Below are 15,333 nucleotides of genomic sequence, written 5' to 3'. Positions count from 1 at the left end.
AGCTGCCATATTTTATGAAATTGTTGTTGTTTTGTGGTTTTGAATAAAGAAATACCGAGATATATCCACTGCGGCGATAATGGTCTTTATACTTATATTACGTCATCGTAGTAGGCCCTGCAGTCAGCTTGTTTTTCAGTGCATTTTGTTATTGTTGAGAACCAGTGAAGCGTTACGGGCAACAACAAGAGATATAACGAGTTGCATGTTGTGAACTTCTGGTCTTCCATTTCCTGCTAGAATTAGGCCAGTTGAATTGTAGATACAGCATGGGTACATGTACCGGCAACATTACTGTCAGTGTAACGTTGGTATCAACATTTTAACTTCATAGAATAGTTCATTGATTGTTTTATATCGATTAGGCATACGTACTTTACGTACTGACGACAGCTGTGAGTTCAGTGATTGGAAGCTTAACCTGGTAGGACAGCGGGCTTTGCTAGCTCATTGGTCCTGGCCTAGCCCTAGAAGAATAGCATGCTATTAATGAACAGATGAGAATAGCTCATTTATTATTGATCTAGGAAATATTTGTGAGATGTCACCAAAGCATTGTATACACGTGGCAGGGTAATTCGTTAGGCTGTCGTGTCATTTTCTCAGGTAATTTCAGGCGAGAATATCAACAGGTGAAACAGAACTAATGGAAATTTGTACAAAACCCTTCCCCAATATTTTAAACTGCTAGGTTGAAAGAGAACGGTTTCATCTCTTATGTTCTTCGCGTCCAGGCGTGTATAAGAAACATTTTTTGATTTTGAGAATCATTATTTTATATTTTCGTTATGGATGTAAAAAGCTGTGCAATGCCTGTATTCGGCATCTTCAGTTTACTTTTTTTGATGGCAGAGTGTCAAGTTCCTTTTCCCAAAGACATGAGAATGGATGTGGAATTTCCTCCACCATTCAGGTCCAACAGAAAATCTGGAACTGGTGTACCGGACGGTCATCTACGACCTTTAGGTAAGATTTACTGTAAGAATATTCTAACAATGATCCCAATATTTTCAAACATGCACTCAAGACTTATACCTGTTTGCATATTGTACTTCCAGAATATTGTTTTCTGATTTTTGTGTGTAGTACTGTACGTACAACATGTACATGTTGTGGTTTGCTTTTGTTAACTGTTTTGACAATACAGTGATTTCTGTTTATATCTGTACTACTTTACATGCTGCTTTGAGTTTTACCTGAACTATGAGATTTGGTGTCCGCTTATATAATTACAAGAAAAAGGTTCTGTATAAGTGCAAATACCAGTACCAGTACACTAACACTACTGTACCTAGCCAGCTCATGCATTTATTCAATGATCAACTTATTTCCACAGACAAAAGTGTACAAGAGAATCTTGCACAGTTTCAGTTGTTGAGACGATACCAATCATTATAAATGTGCAGTACTTTGGGAGGGGTTAGGCAGGGCCCCGGGCCATGTTGGTGGAAGTTAATGATCATATGGGGAGGCTTGGCTTCGTCTGTGAAAAAAATTGTTTTAGTTACTGATAATTACCTGGGGCGGATCCAGAATTTTTCAAATTGGTGGGGGAGATGGGGCGCATTTTCGTATTTTCTTTTCTTATTTCAATACATAAAATTAATATGGACTGAAATTTAAAAATTTAGTGCCGAAACGGTGGAAAACGTTTCGCCCAATGCCCTTCCCCATTGGATCCGTGCCTGATTACTAATGGTGATGAGTGAAGTATGCCACCATTACCAAATATAGAACAATGTCCGTCAGTATGATAAATTAGCACCCACATTGTTATGTATTTTTAATTAAAAATTCTGTATTTTAAAGGTTTCCAACGTAAGCCAGAAGGAAAGGTAAAGGAGGTGACTGATGTACCTCATCCTAAAGATTTTTCCAGTCTCCATGTCACAAAAAAAAAGCCATTGGTACTCCGAGGTGCTGTCAAAGATGCTTTGGCTTTCGAAAAATGGAGTGACAATTATCTTGAGGAAAAGTTAGTAAAAACATGTCTTGCTCAAAAAGTTAATCAAACATGTCTTTAACATTGATTTAATTGCAAAGATATATTATTTGTATGCTTGTTCTTATTCTAATGTTCATTTAAATCTAACTTCAGTTAGAATTAAAGTTATTTGCACTGCAAATATCAGAAGTTAATAGGGTACGCCCTCATCTTAATTATTAGAACACAAGATCTCCAAAATGGTAGTTTTCAAACCAAACATGGTGCATTAAAGAGATAAACTCCAATGTCTTGCTGTATTCTATAATTTTCCTTCACCAGCGAGATGTAAAAATTGTAAAATGTATATATTATAAATGATATAATGTGTATATCTGGTATATATAAATGGTGTATGTATATACATATATATTTTATATCCATACACATACACATTTACCTTTTAAATCTACAGTATAAAACTGTTATTGATATTTATATATTTGCATTTTTATGTACACATATAATTTATGATTCATATTTTTATTATATATAGGAAAGTATACATTGATACTGTATGTATATTATTATTATAGATACTGTATCTATTATTTTATAAATATATTTTTTTCCATAATTGTTTTTTCAGTTTTGGGGACCTGAAACTTTTAATTGAAGTAAAAAAAGAAAACCGAACCAAAACTCAACAAAACATTATATCATTTAAAGATTTTTTGAGGGGATACAAGCGTGAGGATTGGTATGCTGTAACCGTCCTTCCAGATGAGATGAGACCTCATGTCAAGGTAATGCTGCTCGTGTGTGCTCTTCAACTCCAAATTATTCCAGTATTATCCATGTACAGTACTTGTGTGAGCTTCACTGGCTGTCATATCAAAAAGCACATTTAATTATCTCTAAAACACAAACTAGGCCTGATCTTTCACCCCGGGTCAATTCTAACCCAGCTAACAATTTTACATTATTCAGTAGAACCCCTATTAGGAGGACACTTTAGCAACCATAAAAATTATCCCCTTAATGTGTCCTGTAAATAGGGATACCCCCATTTGGGGCACACTGACCAAAAACGTGAATGGAGGCCAAATCTGGATAGAGCCCAGTGGGGTATGTGGCAAAGGCTTGCCAGCCTCTACATTTATTGATTTCTTAAGGGCATATTTTTTGTAGTAATGTTAGAGTGTGGTGAACACATATCTACAAATTCAAATAACATAATTTAACTGAATAACCTTGCTAATCCTATACTGTATCTTACCTAAACCAGTGGCCAATTCAAGGTGTGCCCAGCCAGCCCGGACCCCCCTAAATTGTTCAAGATTTTAATTAAATAGTGATATAAGAAAAATTTATTCAAATTTTAAGTCTGAGAGTGCAATAATGATAGAGGTGTCCTCCATCTCTGAAAGTATGTCCCCGGGCTCCCTCCATTTTGAATTCCTGGATCTGCAAATGTAAACTGCCAGTCGCACTGAGTATATTTATATAATGAGTTTACTCTGAATAATGAGAGGGAATCCATGATTCATAGTTGCAAAATTTATTAGGTCGTCTACAGGAATGAACCTACTGTACAAAGCCCTATATCTTTGTAATTATTTAATTTAATTTTTTAAATTACTAATTTCAGGTGCCACAGTGTCTTTTGTGCGGCTCATTCAAGAAGTTGATACAAGAGAGCAACTTCTGGATGAGCAGTGGAGGGACTTCATCGGTGCTACATTACGATGCTGATCATAACATTCATTGCTTGCTAGACGGACGTAAAGATTTCATCTTCATTCACCCAAAATATTCAAAGTTCCTGGAAATGGCAGATAAGGTAATTCAAATTTGACAACTTTACTGATGTAAAGTAGTACTGTTATTGAACTATATTTATGGAGGGTGATCCTTTCGGCGTATCCTAGGAAGTCGGTTGGTATTCACGGGCCCTAGTCTTAAATAAATGAGATAATGTGAGTCTCATTACGTCTCATTACGTTATTTAGGGGAGTAGATATTTTTTTTCTTTTTTTTAATCATGAGGAAAAATGCTGTGCACTCGCAGGATTTGAAACCACGACCAGCAGTGGCTCCAAAAATTAGCTAGGATAAGAGGTCCGGCATGTCCGACAGCAGTGGAGTCCAAACCAAAGGGTCGACTAGGGCCTCAATCAAAAAAATGCATTCTTATATACCTAAATTTGAATATATTTTTCTTTTTTCTGATTTTTTTTTTTTTTTTGGAAAATCCAGGGGGCCTGGGCCAGCTGGCCCCCCCCCCCATTCAGGGGGCCTGGGCCAGTTGGGCCCCCCCCCCCTTGTATCCGCCTATGTCATGGGAAGAGTTTTTATGGCTTCGTATGACCCACCAAGCTACATCTTCACTACTTGAATTAACAAAATGTTTAATGATTCCTCACACCATATAAATAATATTTTTATCATAGTACTTCAGTATTCTACCCTGAATATTAGCCAATACTTGGAGTAATTTTCATAAAAAATATTATCACCCCCTATATAATCCCAATCTCCAACTTCAGCGCTTTGTGACCAACAAGTACATTGCATTGGAATTGTTATTCATGCTATGAGGCCTGCAGTATTTCTAGGCTATTGCCTTCCCAAGCCTTTTTTGCCACACCATGGATGCACCACTAAACATAGGTGGTGCTAATGATGTTGCTATTACCGTACTCGCACGAATAAGCGCCCCATTTGAATAAGTTCCCCTCTTGAATAAGCGCCCTTCCTAACTCAAAAATATTCGTAAGCGCCCTGTTTGAATAAGCACTCCTCCTAAATTTAATGGTCAGTTTCAATGATAACAATTAATGTCCAAACTTAAATCATAGCAGTAACAGATACCATCAGATATGATAAATGTTGTTGAATATTTCAGAGTTTAATTTTTTTCATTGGTTTCTTGTAGTCACCTGATGCTGGATCTGGTTACTCATTGATTGATGTTGAGATGGTCAACATGTTCAAGTATAGCAGCTTTGCTAAGGTACCTTGGACCTGGACCACCATTTGGCCAGGAGACTGTGTTTTTATCCCTTCAGGTAAACTCTTGCTGTTTCAAATTACAGTGGCGTAGCCAGGGTGGGGTTGGGCGCTTAAGGAGGCTGAGCTCCCCTTCTTTGTTCAAACAGAAAAATTATTCACAAACAAATAAATGGAAAACTAGGTATTAACAGGCTTAAATTTTTCGTAAAAAGTCCCACTATTTGAGCAAAATTCTTGTTTTTTAATTTTCTTTTTATTATCACTTTGTGCCTACTGAGTCCAATTCTTCATTTTAACTAGTACTCAACACCCCTCCCCTTCCTTTTTTTGAAGTCCTGGATATGCCATTGAATTATGTTCACTTACAAGGAAAACAGAATTGCTGTAATCTTAATAACATTTGAATATCATATTTAAAATACATTAAACCAATCAAAACACTGAAAGCAATAATAGCAAAAATATGTTCATCAACTTTTAATATCAATCTTCTTTAAGTTTATAAATATCACATTATATTTTATTGTTGTTGTCTTCTGAACAACCTGGTCCCTATCAAATATGTTTTCAAAACAATTATTACAATACAATATCTTAAACTTGAATTATTATAATTTAATTTCTAATAATACGTTGTTTTATAAATGGTATATTATTAAATTAATGATTTTATTAATACTATTTCTCGATCAGGCTATTTTCATCAAGTGCGGTCTTATGGTCGCAGTATGTCTTACGCCATCTTATTCACCACTGAACCAAATTTTAATGATAGTGACTGTAGCGATGATTTTCCATACACTTCACTTGATCAAGTTCCTGTGTTTTGGACCTACAAGAAAGGTGACAAGGTAATTCACAAATTGATTTCATTAGTTCTGGGTTCTGGCCCGTTGCCACCTGGTTAACTACCAGCCAGCCTTTTACCACCCTGCTGTTGCCATCCATTATTTTGCCGGTTGGTTTAACAGGACTTTGGTGGTAATGTGCTTGAGTGGCCACAGACCAGGTGGTAGAGAGCCAGGTGGCAATGGGCCAGGTGGCATTTTTGTTGTTTCACAGTGTATTTGATCATGAACATATTATTTGCAGACATCAATCACTAGTCGAAAGGTCCACTGATTAATCTCAGAAAAGAAAGTATAATACATACTCCAAGTATTGAAATACACACCATCGTGTTGGGAATCCCAACACGATGGTGTGTATTTCAATACTTGGAGTATGTATTATACTTTCTTATCAATCACTAGTCATTCCGTGTCCTGCAATAACACATTAATAATTACAAGGAATATGATAATTTTTAGGAGTGTTTCCCCATTGATGGTTCTCGTGCCTTTAACCATCATCCACTGACAAGCCTTTGCCCCACTTGATTGGTGGGTCTTCCCGCATATGTGGTAAAGGTCTAACAATCTCTATTTACTCATTAGGGTTGAAAGCTCACATCACATGTTAACTCGATAATCAAATCTGCTTACTTCAGTGCTCTTGTGCATAGATTCACATAGATCAGAGGTAAAAATGGATGAGCCATACTAGTCTGATAATAATGGTTGTAGTATTCTTAATATTAAAAACAAGCAAAACTATACAAATATACTCCTCAAAATCCGGGTAACATTCTAGCGTTTATTGCTGGTTTGTTATAAACTGTAGTACTTAACTGTAGACTTAACAGGTGGCAGTTTGGATACACATAAACAATAACATAAAAATAACATTGTGTTATATTATTTTTATTATTTGAAAATTTGGGATATGAATTTCTGTCATCATTCAATTTGTATAGTTTTGCTGTTAAATATGCTCAAATAAAAATAAGATATAATATTAAAATAGAATGTACCCTGTGACTGGAAGGCAAAAATCTACAACTACACTACTTTACAATTCTGATTTACCGTTGTTTGATTTAGAAATATTTATGATGGTATCTACATACAGTAATAAACACATCTATTGCTCAGGAGTGTGTTTACATTAATAGGCCTACCTTTGTTAAAATTTTATTATAGCTATTATTTATTATATTATCTAACTTTACCTACATATTATTATTTTGCACCTGTATTGAACAAGTACTGTACTGTATTTGTATTGGCCTTCTCCAGTCTAAAACCCTATGCAGACTAGCGTCGCATTGTGGTCGGTTGTAGCAATTGCGACACCCATTCTCACTAATAATCGATATCGGTATATTACCTGTTGCGATTGGTTGCTACAACTTTTATACTCACGATTACCACGGAATCCGATTGCAACAAATTTTACAGGCACTGTTTAGCTGAAGTCAGTCAACATAGGCCTATCCACCGAAGCTCTAGGCCATAAGATTTTTGTGTTGGTCTGAATGTGCTCATTGATTGCGATCGGGAGTAATCAGTTTCGGATTACCACCAATTACATCGCAATCGATCGCAACGGAGTGTAGTCTGAATAGGGTATAAACAGACCTGGCCAAGCTGGTTGTTTTTATAAAAATTCTCATTTAATTATCTTTATTAGGTATCGAGTATGACACAGAACTAGACAAGATTTTCGATGACGGAGCTGTCAATGAAATCATCCAAGGTTCTAACATACACCTTGATCCTGAACGCTTAGCAAAGTCATCTCTATAACTGATATCAGTGCTGTACTTAATTCTGAAGTAATAGTAGAGAAATTTTGTATAATAATTACTGTACCGTATTTTTTGTAAAGATTTTAAAATTCATTTTACATTGAAATACATTGTAATGTCCTCCTATAAATATATAATAACATAAAAAATTACAAGATAACAATAATAGGTAAAAACTATCCCTTGCCAAACACCATCCTGGTATTATGTGAATCAAGTGTTTGTCTTGAAATTTGATGCTTTATTGTAATGGCTTAGAACATAGAGAAAATATATATATATTCCCAATGTTTAAACTAATATGCAAGGTAAGAACTATCCTCCGCCTGACTTCATCCTGGTATTTCTGAGTCTGAGTTTCGGGGCCGGAGTGAATTGAATATTAGGCTTAACAGTACTTAACTAAAAACTCAAATTTTATGGTAAAAGAACACTATCCCCTGCTGGACACCATCCCGGTATTTCTGACTCAGGGATGAAACTATCCCCCACTGTGGCCCTGACATGGTATTTCATGGTTTGCTGTCCAGCAAAAAGGTTCATCTCTCATTGTGACATTGTGCCTATTTTCACTGTCTCCGTATTAATTGTTCTAACTCTTAGCATGTTTTTGTGAAGATGATGGTATTAAATTTTAGTAAGAACATGTCAGAATATCTGTGTAACTTTTAAGCCTGGTTCTCACGAGAGACTTAGTATCCGGATCGGGAGCTAACCGTTAGCACTTGCGTGGGAACGCCCAATCGGTTAGCGCTAACCCTTAGCAGTATCCGGATACCGCTAACAGTTAGCAAGTTGAGTGCGTTTCTATCATCAACCAATCACACGTACGCGCTTACAATTTCCAGTTTCTTATTGGCCAGTGATTCGATCATCATATTTTTGGTATCCGGATCAGGATTTTCTCGTATAGACACACGGCAGCTAACAGTTAGCAGGATCCGGATCCTGCTAAACGTTAGCAGCCGTGTGAGAACATAGCCTATGTACATATTATTATGTGTAACATTTTTGTTTCATGCAAATAGGGTGCCAGTTGTGTATCAGTATTGAAAGTCTTGTTTAAATAAAGTTGAGCCTTAATATTAAGTGCAAATGTAAATAAGTAATTTGAAATTAAAGGACAAAATTATAATGTACACGATAGCCTTATTGTTATGAATCTGTGTGTGAAAAATGAAAGTGAGTCAATTAACTGTGAAATGTACTATGTAAACCAAACTTCACAAATAGCATATACAGCAAAGAAAACAATTAAAAATGAGTAAATATACAGGGCATTATGTAAAAAGATACTGGAATGTATAATTTTGAATAAACACGAAGAAGAATATCAATATTCAAATTAAAAATAATTCAATAGACAAACAGACCTATGTGAAAATTAAAGTGGAAATCTTATCTTTGTCTATACGGTATATAAAATGAAGATTTGGTGTGTGCCGAATAAGTTTTAAGGTGAATTAGTCAAATAAGGGGTAAATGATGTATAAGTAGAATATATATCTAAACAAAATTAATTTAAAAGATGATACAAAGAAATACTGTAATAATTATTTTAACTTTTATTTTATAAATTTTTTTTTAGATAAAAATTTCGAATAATTGTTATAATAAAAACTGTGAATTAGTCAAATAAGGGGTAAGTGATGTATAAGTAGAATATATATCTAAACAAAATTAATTTAAAAGATGATATAAAGAAATACTTTAATAATTATTTTATTTTATTAATTTTTTTTTAGATAAAAATTTCGAATAATTGTTCTAATAAAAACTGTTTCCAGATGGAAAACTAAGATGTTCAGCATTCATTATATTTTATCATTATAGGCCTCTAACCTACTATATATTCAATTGTTCACATTAAACATGCTTACAATACAAAACATTTCATGTTATATTTAACTGTTACCTGATGTCATACACTATATTACATTTATATACAACTAATAAGATTATTCGAAACAGATGTAAACATTACAGTAAATATAAATAATGGATTTAGGACAAACTGTGTGGAACAAGAGATATGATATCAATGTTTTAGAAATGGGGTGTGGTTAAAGATAATTATATTCTCTTTCCAAAAGAAATATGCATGTTTGTATTTAAATACACTACAAATCCTATTCCCTTGTAATGGACGAACAAATTCTTGACATACGTTTGGGTCAGTGACTTTCTATTGTGGATGCACCAAAAATAAAATGCATCATCACTAATTTCTAAAAATATTTTCTTACTGTACATATTCACCAATTTGATAAACATTTAAAAATAACACATATATTTCTTTTTAGAAATATTGGGCCATTTTTGAACTTCCTAAATTTTTTGACATACAAATGTTACACCCGTTTTACACAAACCATCAAGTTGCATATTTTTTTTTAATAAAAAGGGTTTTATTTTTCTTTCTAGTGTTTTATCTTATTAGTTTCCAATATATTCCTTTACAAAAATAATGAGCTCCATCCTTATAATACAATTTAACAAAATATAGGGCCTACTGCATCCAATTTTATACGTTTTTGACTTGTCACACTTTTGTATGGTGAAATATGGCTAAAAACAGGGCCGGCGGAACGTTTTTCAAAGTGGGGGGGCCCACTTATAAGATGAATGGGAATATGAATCATGCAGATCTGGAAAAACCTAGGGGATGGGGGTCAACATTTTTCCCAAAAAGGAAAGGGGATCCGGGGGCCCTCCCCCGGGAAAATTTTGATTTCTAGATGGCGGGAAATGACCTTTCTCGACTTTTAAGCTAGGTTTCTAATGACTTTGTTCTTCAAAAATTCAAGGTTTCCAAAGAATTGGGGGGTCCGGGAGTCCTCCCCCTGGAAAATTTTGATATCTAGAAGGCGGGAAATGAGTTTTCCCGAATTTCGAGGTGTCTTTTAATTACTTTTAAGTTCTTCAAAATTCAAAGTTTTCCCCTCTTGAAAACAGTCAGGTAAATTTATTGCATTGATATTAGAGTAGATAAGCCTTATGTATGTATACATACATTTAAAAAAATGAGTAGTTGCATACGATTTTTTCAATGAATCCACAAATCCCAAAAAGAAAGGGGGTTCGGGGATTCTCCCCCGGAAAAATTTTGATTCTTAGAAGGCGGGAAATGAGTTTTCCCGACTTCTGAGGTGTCTTAATTACTTTTAAGTTCTTTAAAATTCAAGGTTTTCCCCTCTTGAAAACGGTCAGGTAAATTTATCCTATTGTTATTACAGTACATAGGCCTTATGTGTGTATACATACATAAAACAAATTGAGTAGTTGCATACGATTTTTTTTCCATGAATCCATAAATCCCAAAAAGGGAAGGGGGTCCGGGGGTTCTCCACAGGGAAAATTTTGATTCCTAGAAGGCGGGAAATGAGCTTTCCCGACTTCTGAGGTGTCTTTTAACTACTTTAAGTTCTTCAAAAGTCAAGGTTTTCCCCTCTTGAAAATTATTATAATGAATCAATGAACCCAAAGAGAAAACGGAGGTTCGGGTTCTTCTCGGGAAAATGTTAATTTCTAAATGGTGGGAAATGAGCTTTCCCGACTTCTGAAGTAACGTATCTTATAGCGATTTTAATTTAAGTTCTTCAAAACGGTCAGGTAATTTTTTCCCAATCCCAAAAAGAAAGGGGGTCGGGGTTCTCCCCCGGGAAAATTTTTATTCCTACGGGAAAATTTTGATTCCTAGAAGGCGGGAAATGTTTCCCGACTTATGAGGTGTCTTTTAATTACTTTTAATTTCTCCAAAAATCAAGGTTTCCCCCCCCCCCCTCTTGAAAATGATTCAATAGAACCAATGAACCCCAAAGAAAAAAGGGGTCCGAGTTCCCCCGGGAAAATTTCGATTTCTATAATTCGGGAAATGACCTTCACTGACTTCTGAAATGTCTTTTAAATGACTTTTTAAGTTCTTCAAAATTCAAGGTTTTCCCCTCTTGAAAATGGTCAGGTAAATTTTTCTCATTTTTTATTTTATGTGTGCCTACATAAATAAATTAGTTGCATGCGTATTCTTTTTTTCCATGAATCGATAAATCCAAAAAAAAAAATATATTCCTTTACAAAAATAATGAGCTCCATCCTTATAATACAATTTAACAAAATATACGGCCTACTGCTTCCAATTTTATACATTTTTGTCTTGTCACACTTTTGTATGGTGAAATATGGCTAAAAAGTACGTCAATTTATCATTTTTTTTATACTGTGAATTGTATAATAATGAAATGGTTTTTAATATGTATACTCATTTATAGGATAATAAATGTAAAAATATTTCATTTTAAACAATAACATTTTTAGTTATACCTTGCTAAAAATATTTCTTGGGTCATGACAGGTACGCTTTCACCATGAAAGGCTTTTACTCTGAATAGAATGACCTGACAAAGCACGAGCTCCTGTAGATCAAACTTCACCAATCCAGTACCATTTTTACGGAATGGATCGAAACGGATACTTGAGGTAAATTCTAGAAGAGAACAAACATTTTAACTGAGTATTCGTAGTAGAAAACCACAATTGGTCTGAGAGAAAAAAAAACAACAATTATATGTTTTGTACATATTAGTAGATTATTTGAATTTACACGTAAAGTGGGTCCACCCCGATATTGTCTCGCACTGTTTGAAAAATCCTGACTACAGCATTGGATCGTGCGTTGGGCGTGTTTGGATAGGCATACATTTAATAAAATATGGCATCTTGGATTTAAAAAAGAGGGGGTTTCAAAATGTTTTCCAAAAAAAAAAAAAAAAATGAAATGGGGGTACTGGGGTCAAATTTTGATTCCCAGATGGCCGGAAATGAGCTTTCCCGGCTTCTGAGGAGTCTTTTAATACCCTTAAGTTCTTAAATATTCAAGGTTTCCCCCCCTCTTGAGAAAAGGTCAGGTAATTTTATCTCATTCTCTGTTTATTTTTATTTATTTTATTTTTTAAATATTTTTTTTATATTTTTCCTCCTATTAATAATTTGTAACCTTTTCGTCTGCAGTTGGCTCAACATGAATTACACAGGAGCAAGTGGGCTTCCATGACGGCCTAGGCTCGGACATGACACGTTGTTGTTTGTTGTTATTTCGCAACGTCATCAATGAGTACAATACATTCATTATCCACCATCAACTAAACTGCCTTAAAGAAAAAAAAAAATTGGTTCGTGTGGGAATCGAACACACAACCTCCATGTTGCTATTCATTATCCACCATCAACTAAACTGCCTTAAAAAAAAAATTAAAAAATAAAATTAAATACAAAAATTAAAAAAAAAACTTGCCCCGTGTGGGAATCGAACCCACGATCGCCGAGTTTACTACTCCTGATCCAGAATGACTAAACGGAGGGAGGTAAACCGCGGCCCCTAAGCCATAAATGCGATAAACCTAGTACCACACCAAGTACCAGTTAGTCAACTGTGATCCTAATAGAAATAATTCTTTGTATATATACACTGCAGTTTAATATTATGCATGGGCATGGTGTCAAAAATGGGCCGTGGGCCAAGAGGGTTTATTTTTTAGTCTGAAAATGTAGAATTAAATTTACAATCGATTTTTGATTGTTACCATCTCCATAACTTATCCAACCTCCATTTCAAACGTTTACCGACGTAGGGCCAATAGCGTACTGTGACGTTGCGACCACGTCTATAATTACATCTAATATTTACAGCCTCTAACCAACGTGGGCCAAACGGTTGTAACCAACCTCCATAATATATATAATTATAGACGTTGTCGCAACGTCAAAGTTCCTCGTTGGCACGACATCGGTAAACGTTTGAAATAGATGTTGGGTACCACCGTTGGGCCGACGTTTCTTAGAGGTTGTAAATATTATGTATGAATTATAAACGTTGTCGCAACATCACAGTACTCTGTTTGGTCCGACGTCGGTAAACGTTTGAAATTTACAAGTTCTAACCAACGTCGGACCAACTGTTGTAACCAACCTCCATTCCAAACGTTTACCGACGTCGGGCCAACAGCGTTCTGTGACGTTGGGACAAGGTCTGTAATCACATTTAATATTTACAACCTCTGGCCAACTTCGGCCCAACGGTGGTAACCAACGTCTATTTCTCAAACGTTTATCGACGTCGGGCCAACAAAGTACTATGACATTGCGACAACGTCTTTAATTACATCTGATATTTACAACCTCTAACCAACGTCGGCCCAACGGTTGCAACCAACATTCACTAACGTTTACCGACGTCGGGCCAACAAAGTACTCTGACGTTGCGACAACGTCTGTTATCACATCCTAATATTTACAACTTCTAGCCAACGTTGGGCCAACGGTAGTACCCAACCATCTTTTTAGTAGTTTGCCGACGTCGTTTTGTTATGCTATTTATCCTTTTGTTGTTTTTGAAATGTTTTTTGCTTTCCTTTGCTTATATTTTATATTGTTAATGGGTGCACCATCTAAGTGATGGGTGCCACTGATCTAAAAGTGAACCCAATAAATCGTATCGTATCGTATCAGACTGAATATTTACGACTTCTTACCAACGTTGGGACGACATCGGAAAATCGACAAATATATTCATACGTTGGGCCAACGTGAAATTCCAATGTTGGTTTGACGTTACCTCTCCGACCAAATTTTGCAACCAAACACCAACGTCGTACCAACGTCAGATATCCGACCCCGACGCTTGCCAACGTTTACCAACGTTGGGCCAACGTCGCTTTGCTAGCTGGGCAATACTTATAAAATCAAGCAAAATTTGTAAACACATCCACTCTCATTGTACTAAAAAAAAAAATGTGCTGAATTGAAATGGAGTAAGGATTTCAACTGTTTTGACCTTGAATGGCCTGAAATTTACCTTAATGCATTTAACTCCTCACTATCTACAAAAGTTAGATATTTTCAATATAAGTTTATTCATCGCATCTTTCCAGTTAATGACTTTCTCTATAAAATCAATATTGTTCAATCCAATATGTGTACTTTTTGCGATCACTGGCCAGAAACAGTTTCCCATTTATTCTGGGATTGTAACATTACACCTAGATTTTGGCATGATGTTAAAAGTATTATTTGCAAAAATCAGTTGGTTTTTTCTTTACAAAATATTTGTCTGGGAATTAATGATGTTGAAAATAGGCATTTTAATCCTGTTATTCTGCATGCTAAGTATTTTATATATTCATGTAGGTGTCGCAAAAAATACCCAACATTGTTAACTTTAAAAACATACTAAATTTTGAAAAATCGGTTGAGCTGTTCATAGCTATATCTAAAGAAAAACTTGATAATTGGAAAAGGAAGTGGAATGTTCTTGATCTTCATTAGATTTGGATTAATAAGCCTATTGTAAGCATTGCCACTTATTATAATTTACTTGTCACTTTTAGAATGTGAATTTTTGTTTTTTATGGAATGAATTTTCCATTTTTAAAATTTTATATTTAATTAATTATAATTTCTTTATTATGCTATGTTTGAAACGTTTTCTGTATGCGATGTTTTGATGTGATATAATAATAAAAACAAATGGAGAAAAAAAAATAAAAATAAAAATAAAATCCCTCGTGAGGATGGCCCAAATTGTGTTTTGACCTCAAGACAGTCACTATAACTTTGTTTTTATTGGCAAATGAATATTTTTATTCCGACAACGGAGTCCCATTGTCCGAGTGGGGAAGGGGAATGTTTAGCTTTAAATTAGCTTAAAACGGCGGGGTGTCTCTTCTGACGACCTGGTGATGGTCTATACAGGTTCTGTTAGACCAGTGTT

The 15,333-nt window shown here is 35.0% G+C and overlaps 1 protein-coding gene across 3 annotated transcripts; it reads left to right on the top strand.

Moving 5' to 3' along the window:
• Positions 1–144: 144 nt before the first annotated feature.
• Positions 145–5,790, top strand: LOC117111976 (jmjC domain-containing protein D-like; the record flags this gene model as incomplete). 3 transcript variants are annotated; one of them, XM_033255030.1, is given in 7 exon segments in its annotated part: positions 145–296; positions 853–966; positions 1,810–1,975; positions 2,574–2,730; positions 3,576–3,767; positions 4,863–4,995; positions 5,633–5,790. In XM_033255030.1, coding segments are annotated over 6 exon segments (894 nt in total), but the record flags the coding sequence as incomplete, so codon positions are not given.
• Between the last annotated feature and the right edge of the window lie 9,543 nt (positions 5,791–15,333).

The sequence above is a fragment of the Anneissia japonica genome, unplaced genomic scaffold (genome assembly GCF_011630105.1).
Source record: "Anneissia japonica isolate Jap-2015-1 unplaced genomic scaffold, ASM1163010v1 scaffold13498_len15349_cov104, whole genome shotgun sequence".
Classification (NCBI taxonomy): domain Eukaryota; kingdom Metazoa; phylum Echinodermata; class Crinoidea; order Comatulida; family Comatulidae; genus Anneissia; species Anneissia japonica.
The sequence above is the reverse complement of the archived record's forward strand: the minus strand, read 5'-3'. Positions and strand labels throughout refer to the sequence as shown.